This window comes from Solanum dulcamara, chromosome 8 (assembly GCF_947179165.1).
Source record: "Solanum dulcamara chromosome 8, daSolDulc1.2, whole genome shotgun sequence".
Taxonomy (NCBI): Eukaryota; Viridiplantae; Streptophyta; class Magnoliopsida; order Solanales; family Solanaceae; genus Solanum; species Solanum dulcamara.
This window is the reverse complement of record NC_077244.1, coordinates 57,470,383-57,479,886: the sequence shown is the minus strand read 5'-3', so window position 1 is coordinate 57,479,886 and position 9,504 is coordinate 57,470,383. Positions and strand designations below refer to the sequence as shown.

Below are 9,504 nucleotides of genomic sequence, written 5' to 3'. Positions count from 1 at the left end.
AATTTTCTTTAATTTTTTAATTAATTAATATTATTTATTTATTTAATTAATTAATAAATAAAAAATTATGACCCGTGACTCGGCCCGTTTCTTTCTTTTACGGATTAATTTAAAATATTTTCCTCCATTTTTCCAATGGATTTTTGAAAGGTTGCCTTGTCCGAAAAGTTGCAAATATTTTCCCAACAGGTGCCTTTTCTTAAAAGGTGCAAATAGGCTATATATATATCTGTTAATCCTCAGAATATTCCATACGAAATTTCTGAAATAACATTTTCTTCTTCTTTCTGCACTTCCTAAAATCATGTGATATATAGCCTTCGAGTGGTTCACAGTCACCAGAATTTGCAGTACCTCTATTTTGGTGAGTAAATCATTCTATTCTGGGAGAAAAGATTCCAAAACTTCGGGTACGTTGAGGGGAATAATTTCCTTAAGGACACACTGTATATTCAGTGGGCTCGATTTTGTTCTTACAATAATGTTTTCTATACTGTTATTATTTTCAGTTTTATTCCAGATTCTGTCTTTTATTACTTTCAAAAGTTATTGTTACTGTTTAATATTTTCCAATACAGTTTAATAACATAGAGATGATCAATCATGGCATCAAGCTCTAACATATATGTTATCAATGAAAATTGTTGCTCCTTCAAAAAAGAAAAACTAATCTTTGCTTATAGACAAAGATTCCATCAAAATGGCCTACACTTACAATCCAGCTTTAATTTCATAACATTCAAATCGATAACAAGATAAGTAGTATTTTCTCGATGAAAGTGTAATGCATCAATACCACCAAATACTAAACTAAAAGACTCTGCAAAAATAGCCAGAAGTCATTCTGTTATCATAAATCCTGATTGGGATCAACTGTAATCTACCAACTCGGGAATAATAAGCCCGCTTTTCTATCCTTCTTTACTTAAATACTAGCTTGGCATCGATAATTTATTGTTCTCCCATATTTAGATGCAATGCTTTAAAAACTCGAGACTGTTCGAAAAAAAAAAGATTTTTTTTTGGCTTAATCCGCCTTTACTAAAGAAAAAAGAGTACACTTGTACTCCGACTAATAAGGGAAAGGTTTTTTTTCATATCGTGATTTACTCTAGCTTTTTGCTTGCTTGTACAAAAAGCATGCCCGAGGAGGTTACTACATTCACCGCGCACTTGCATTACCACTTGAGCTTCGCTCAAATCCTATGCTTATCACAAACTTAAATCATCACAAGCAAGCTAGGCTTCAAGTATACTATGTGTCATGATCTTCTTTTAGTAAGTACTAAGGTATTATATTTAATTAATAGACATGATAGTACAGAAAACTGAAGTTAAAAGAGACGCATTAAGCAAATCTCTCAAATAGGACAAACATGAGGAGAAAAAGTCACGAGGAAACCAGGTGGATATACCAAAACAGAAATACTAATATTACAATAAAATGAAACATTACAAAATTGATAATAATTTACTAACTATCGTAAGACACACATATATATATATATGCTGATCATATTTATGTACAATTTCTAGAAAATACTATTATACTTTCGAAGTTAAAAATTTCATTAAAAATATCATTAAAAATATTCAAGATTTAATATATTTATATGAAAAATAATTTTTAATCTATATATTTCATATAATTTTTTATATACGTAATATAATTTTTTGACGAAACGTATCTAATTGACCACTCTGGCTTGTGGCTACGCCACTACTTTCATTCGGCAACAATTTCTTGATACATATACAATTATGAGGAGATTATTTTTAACGACAAGGCACAAACTTTTAAGACATGCCAATATTACTCATATTCACATTTAAAATACCTGGCGTTAAAATATCAAACAATAGAGGAACTGTCGACTTACACATTTGATACATTAAAAGAACAGCATTAGAAAATATTATACAATCAATTGATTTTGTACGACTAAAATTTGTATCACTGACCTAATAGAAAACAATACTACCAAAGGAACATCTTTTGCGTAGAAGTAAATATATCCTTTCAACTTCATTCATAGTTTCTGATAAAATTGTACTTCGCACTGACAATAATATTGATCAGTGCTAATCATTCATTAGTTTGAACTTACTTTTAATTATTTTCTTTTGGTAATTCATCGTACACTTACTTTAATATTATTTATATTATTTTAAATATTTATATTAATTAATATCGGATACACGTACAACACATGCACGTGTTCAAGAATTATTAAAAAAATTATACGTCTCAAAAAATTTTGGAGTTATCATTCTACTCCCTCCATTTTATTTTGTTTTTCCCCTATATCAAAAATAGATATTTCATTTTATTTATCCCTTTTAGAAAATCAAGAAAATTTTATTATTTTTCCCTCTACTATTCTTAATATTAAATAACTATATAAAATAGTACTATCAAATTTAAATTTTTAATGCATTATTAATAAATAATCTATACTATATTAAAACCACAAAAAGACCCTTACAATATTGATTGAACTTTTGCCCTTCATTAAAGATTTTTGTTTTAGACAAAATTATTTTTTCACTTTTAAAAAAAAATTATTATTTAATTATATTTATAATATTTTAAAGTAGGGAGGTCTAAATATATGGCAAGAGAAAAATATATTTTTAAAACTAAAGAGTCCTAAAATAGAGCGTTGATGTATAATAGAGCGTTCGTGTTTTTTTTTTACATTATCGTTGGCAGTGTGTTTTCATATATCAATACAAATTAATTTTGACTTTTAATATTAATAATGAAATTTATATATATTATTAATAAATGCTATACACGTATAAAAAAACCTATACTTGACTAGTTTAGTAAAAACACACGTCTAATTAAAGTTTTTATAAAGATTTATATGTAACGAATCAGATAAAACAGAGTCTAAAAAGTCAAATTAATATGATTTTACCTTAAAACTCCACGTGTCATGTAAGCAAAAAAATCACATCAAATAGGTTGGTCAATAATTACATCCATCACAAGGAAGCAGTTTATAATATTTAGAAAAAATAAGTGGCCGTAGGATGAAGATGAAGTACAGTTATGTGTGGAATTTGACGGCGATCCATAAACCTCTCTCTTCTCCACAGACAACCTTTGCAGCGCAGAGAGAGAAATGAAAGAAAGAAAAGAACATCCTCGTTTGGCAAAAGGGTTCGTTTCTTTTTGATTCTTGATCCGAACCCTTGTGTTATTTTTCTCCAAATTCCTTTTCAAACTCTTCTAATTTACCCCCAGATTAATAAGAAAGTTTTATCCTTTGAATGATTTGCAAGTTATTTGGAGAGAAAGTTTGAATCTTGAATGTGTGGGGGTTCAGATTTTTGAATGGAAGGAATGGAAATGGATAGCATTGAGTGTGTATCATCAATGGATGGTGTTGAAGATGAAGAGATCCAATCCTCTGTTGCATCTCATCAATATCCTTCAGGAAAGCCTAATAACATTGTTCCTGCCGGAATTGTCCCTACTAGTGTACATGAATTGCTTGAATGCCCTGTTTGTACCAATTCTATGTACCCACCAATTCACCAGGTTTGTTCTCTTTACTTTCTTTTTTTTGAAATCTTTATTGGGTTTTCATTGATTCCATCGACTGTTTTTGTTTTGTTTGATTTGAAGATTATTGAGTAGGGCTTTTGGCGCCTGAGGGGAAAACTGAAGTCTTTTGTGTAATTTTAGTGTGTTGGGTGGTAACTAATTCTAAAGGACTAGTTAATTTGGAGATGACTAGGAATGTAGATATTGGATTCTAGTTTTCTGTTTACAGGCTCTTCCAATTTTGTCAGGGAAAGTCTGTGATTTCAAAACCATTGAGGAATTGGATGCCACTGGTAAGAGTATGTTAAGGGTTGGTCTCTTGCTGTTAGAATGCAAACTTCATTTGTATAAAATCTATTAAGTTGCTATCACGTAGATGGATAATGATGAAATAGAGTTGGATTCAGTAAGTTGATTTGTGTCCTTACGACTTAGTCACTTCAAAGCTGGCTGCTTTGGAACTTTCATGGGCTCATTTTGGCTCTCTTGAGTGGTGCTGGGGAAGTTTTAAATACAGACTGAAGCATGATACAATGATTATGGTAGCAAGGTTAATGGAATAATCTACTCTTTTTTGGTTGAAGACTGCAGACAATGTTGTGCTTTTCTTATTGAATACACTGTATACTGTCAGACTATTTTGGTGAATAACACAAGCTGATCCTGAGAGGTTCGTGATTGGTTACCTTAAAATTTGACTAATAGAAGAACAATTTGCTCCTTGTGGAATCCACAGATCATCCTTATTATATTTCAGCTGTGGTTCAAATATTTATGAGGAGATGGATTTAGTAACCCAAAAGACAATGTTCACTCTTGGTAATGAGACTTAATATAGAAGCCCTATGGGGAGATGCACTTAACATTCTATGAGCCTTCCTACTTCAGGTCATGGAAAGACTTATGTAGGACCATTGAGTAGATTAAAATACTTCATTGGGCAATGTCTTGATCTTGAATAGTACTTCCTAGTTCATGCATTTGGCATCCGATTATATGTTACTACCATAAATACTTTACTGTATATCAAGGAAGAAGGTAAGGTTATTTAAAAAAGACCTTTCCATGAAGGTATGTTGAACAAGTTGAGCATAGAAAGAAAATTTAACACAAGTCTAGAATTTGGTGGTGTAGATTACTTGCTGAGTCCTATTCTTGGAACTTATTTTGGAGTTCATTTTGTTATTGATTTCGCTTGGTCTACCTGTAGTTTTTGGAGTAGATTAAATTGGTGTGGCCAAATTCAATAGTGTTTGCATACTGACTAGGATAGTCTGGATAAAAATCATGGTCATTTGTTTGAAAGCATGATATCTGAAAGATAGAACTATAATGAGGGATAAAATTCATTGGGTTGTAAGTTGATACTTACTAGTATTCTGAATTAATAACAACATATCTAGATCTTGTCCAGCCTTTTGAAATAACATTCGATTAAATTTTAGCCTTGAGACAAGTACGTGTGCAAAAGTTATAAGAAATTTTCCTTACCATTGGATAGTAATCCTACATTGGAGGATTTACTAATCTAAAGTTTAGTCCTAACTCCAAGTTAAAGTTTTTTCACAGAAGACAGGATCCAGCCCTTAAAGACTATGAAGCGAATCCTGAAGTTGAAAGATAAAAAGGAGGGCACCCAATGGTGTGGCTTAGTGGTCAATAAAGTGGGTTGAGAACCATGAGGTCTCAGGTTCAGACCATAGAGGAGGCAATAAGACTAGGTCTTCCTATCTGTTCTGGCCTTGGCAGACAGAGTTACCAGTACCTGTGTTGGTAGGAAGGTAGCATGTACCCTGTACAATTAGACAAGGTGTAGGACTTGTCCGTGAGTGAGGGTAGATAATCCAATATGGCCCTCCAGGAAATAGTCGATGCCACAAGGGATTATTTAATCAGATACACTCTCTGTTCACTTTTACTTATCCACAATGAATTTTGCACTTCTTTTAAGATAAAAATAAATGAAGCGCATATTTTACTATAATATTCATGACTATTGGCATTTCAAAAAATCTTGAAAAATGATTTGGGAAATAAGTAGTTAAGGGTAAAACATGGAAAAAAGATTGTCTTTCTCTTGATATGCTAAAGTTGACAAGTAAAAGTGAATTTATTTTTAGTATAGTGGACAAGTGAAAATTTATTTTAGTATAATGGACAAGTAAAAGTGAACAGAGGGAGTATGTTACGGTCCCCTGTTATGGATCTAGTTATGGGATGCTGCAAGATAAAATCTGATTTTTTCTTCCTACGACCTATGGTGCTGGTTCTCTAAGAGAGAACCTGCAATCTCTTGAGTTAAAGTACTCAAAAACTTGAATTATTTTCTGTTTAGATTTCCTGGGATTATCAGAGAGTTTAAATACAAAACTTATAAGATAACTACTCCTAAAAGCTAGGGCTTGACTTCCTAACATTACTGGAATGAAACACTGCAAACTAATACACGGAAATAATTACTACTAGATAGAAATAACTACTGCAACTGCAAGTAACTACTACGGTAAACTGTTGGATGACTAAGGAGTGATAACAGAGTAGTAGACATTTCCTTTTTCGGATAAATTATCCAATGTGGCCTCTTTAGAACTGGATACCTATTTATCAAAAAGAAAAAAAAATGGCACCGAAGAGTGTGACCTAGTGATCAATGAAGTGGTTGACAGCCATGAGGTCTTAGGTTCGAATCTCAGCAGAAACAAAAACACTACGTGATTCTTCTTATCTATCATAGCCTTGGTGGACAAAGTTCCTTGGTAACTGTTGCTGGTGGGAGGTGGCAGGTATCCCTTGGAATTAGGTGAGGTGCACGAAAGCTTGCCTTGACACCACAGTCATAAAAAAAAATGGATAATTTCCTTATGCCTCTAGAAGCTAGGATTTCTTCAACAGAAAATAAACAAATCCTTTTCTTTTCATGTTATTGAGTTGTCTTTTTGATACATTCGTGCAACTCCTACCCGTAAGCCACAGCCTGCAACATCCCTGTTTGGGAGAATGACAATAGTATGAGAACTTTTCGTGTATATTTCAGGCGACTCCTTTTGACTGCATTATTCTTCACCGCATATTACAATCAAATGGATGAGCACAATTTCATATCATCAATTCTGAATGAACCTTTCTTATGTATGTGCTTGTGATTGTCTTGTAACATGGTGTTTTATAGTAAATTTGTTCTTCTGTAAAAATCAGATGGCTGGCCTTCCAAATAAAAAGAGAACCAAGCAAAATAATAGTAAAAATAGATCTTCTCACGCCTGAAATATTCTGTGTGCCTAAATTTGGGAGCTGTCTGTTCTCCTAATACTAAGAGCCCGTTTGGATTGGCTTTTGGCTTTTGACTTGTAAGCCAAAATCCATAAGTTAGAAATCCTAACTTATGACTTTTGGCTTATTTTTACCATTTTAGCTTGAAACTAAGTGCTTATAAGCACTTTTTTAATTTACCCAAACACTCCAAAAGTGTTTAAAAGTTGTTTTGGCTTAAAAGCACTTAAAATAAGCCAATCCAAACAGGCTCTAAGTGCTACCTAATCTCTTTGATATTTATCAGATTGCCATATGAAGGCTTAGAATATTGCCACTTAGAGCTGCATCAGATGGACAGGAGGTGTATGTGCCAACAGAAGGTTGTGTTGTATAACTACTGAGGGATGAATATTGGTATATGCTTTCTCCTTTTGCCAAGTTGTCACTCGTCTAAGCATGTCTTCCGTATGGTTTTCCTTGATGCATGAACTCTTTGTAGATGTGCTTAAAAGTTTTCTTTTGGGATAAAGTAGATGTACGTAAAATACTTTGGTGCGAAACTGGCTAGATCAACTGATGAACTTTGATGTGTATAAACTTTAATGCATATCAAAGTTCATATGGTTCATTCCGTCTGAGAATTTTAATCCCATCTAAATGCCTTAAAGTAGTCGGTTGAATTTTTTTTTGTTTTTGCAGTGTCAAAATGGGCACACACTTTGTTCTACCTGCAAAACAAGGGTGCACAATAGATGTCCAACATGCAGACAAGAGCTTGGTGATATAAGGTGTTTAGCATTAGAGAAGGTTGCAGAGTCACTTGAACTGCCTTGCAAATATTTTTCTTTGGGGTGCCCAGAAATATTCCCATATTACAGCAAACTCAAGCATGAAACATTGTGCAATTTTAGACCGTACAGTTGCCCATATGCTGGGTCAGAGTGCTCAGTGACCGGGAACATCCCTTATTTGGTTACACATTTAAGAGATGATCACAAAGTGGATATGCACACGGGATGCACGTTCAACCATCGTTATGTGAAGTCTAATCCTCGTGAAGTAGAAAATGCAACATGGATGTTGACGGTAACTCCAGCATCTTTTTATATTATTGGAACTAAATGATAGCTCACATCAAATAATTTTTTGTTTGTTGCTGTCTAATGATTAATGTGTTGCCGTTTAGGTTCACACTAACCACCCTAGTGCTATAAAATGAACTTGCAACAAGTATATGGATGAATTATTGACAAGGGAACAGTTGGATGCCAAAATATCCTATGTCGCTTCTTATGTTTCTGATTACCTGCTTTTATTTCATAGTCCAAATGTTCTCTCTTTTTCCTTTTGTTTTGTCCTAACACATGTCCTGGATTCCTCCTTATTAGGAAAAAAACATGTCCTCTATTCTCATCTCTTTTTTAGTAGATCAATCTTGATACTTGTTTTTTAATCAATCTATACTTTTGATGGCATCCATTTGAACATAAAGAAATCATTCTATTGAAAGGTTAAAACATTTTGATCTAATTATGTACAGAGTTCATTGTGATAATGAAGAAAGAAAAGTTCACCTTATGGCCATTGTATTCTGTCTTGTCATCTTCAATCAGTTTTCTGTTTTCAAATTATAAACAAGAATGCCTCTTATAATATCAAAGGATGCCTAGAACATTTTGCTTTGACCGATTCTTACATGAGATAGGCTGGGACAAGTTTTTGAGGCATGCTTTGGGTGAATTTTGCCTAGAGTCTCTTGAAGACTGTAGGATTAAGAAATACTTGTAGCTCATTCATGCTTTTGTTGATGTATCGAAGTATATTCTCACAGCAACTTCATCAAAATAGTGTGTTTTAACAGACAAATTTTTCTTGCTCCTTTATCAGGTCTTCCATTGTTTTGGGCAATATTTCTGTCTCCATTTCGAGGCCTTCCAGCTTGGCATGGCCCCTGTTTATATGGCATTTTTACGATTCATGGGTGATGAAACGGATGCACGCAATTACAGCTACAGTCTAGAGGTAGGAGGAAATGGCAGAAAGCTCATATGGGAGGGTACCCCAAGAAGTATCCGAGACAGCCATCGTAAGGTCAGGGACAGTCATGATGGTCTTATAATCCAGCGTAACATGGCACTTTTCTTTTCTGGTGGTGACCGGAAAGAGCTGAAACTTCGAGTTACTGGAAGGATATGGAAGGAACAGCAAAATCCAGATGGTGGTGTGTGCATACCAAATCTCTGTAGCTAGTTTTTTTTGGGTGATTTAATTTTTATAATTTCTTCCCCCCCCCTTTTTTTGTTGGATGTAATGTGCATGTAGTTGGTGTGTAAGAAAGCACTATGTTTGTACCTAAGAACTTATGCTCTGACCATGTACTAGGATGCTACATATACCTTTTTAGTTCTATCAATTGTTAATAACCATCTTACTGTTGTGTTTAGTGTTATCTTCCTGAAACCAAGATAGCATCCTTAATCACATAATTCATTATTCTTGTTTTTAGACCCCATCACTACTCTTTTCTTCTCCCTAAAACCCTACAACCATATAAAAAAAAAGAAGAGGAAAAAGGCGACGATGAAATTTGTCAAGAAAATCTGGAAAAACAAATGGAGAGTTATGGAAGAAAGAAAGAATGATTTTGGTTGATTTCTATGAATGATGTATAATGGTTTCGAAATAGGGAAAATTAT

At 33.5% G+C, this 9,504-nt stretch overlaps 1 protein-coding gene across 1 annotated transcript; it reads left to right on the top strand.

Annotated features, from left to right (window-relative positions):
* The first annotated feature begins 3,046 nt into the window (after positions 1–3,046).
* On the top strand, positions 3,047–9,245 carry LOC129899168 (E3 ubiquitin-protein ligase SINAT3-like). Its single transcript, XM_055974011.1, has 3 exons — positions 3,047–3,550; positions 7,508–7,894; positions 8,696–9,245. Exons 1-3 carry the CDS (start codon positions 3,344–3,346, stop codon positions 9,056–9,058), a joined length of 957 nt encoding a protein of 318 aa, XP_055829986.1. The 5' UTR covers positions 3,047–3,343; the 3' UTR covers positions 9,059–9,245.
* Positions 9,246–9,504: the final 259 nt, after the last annotated feature.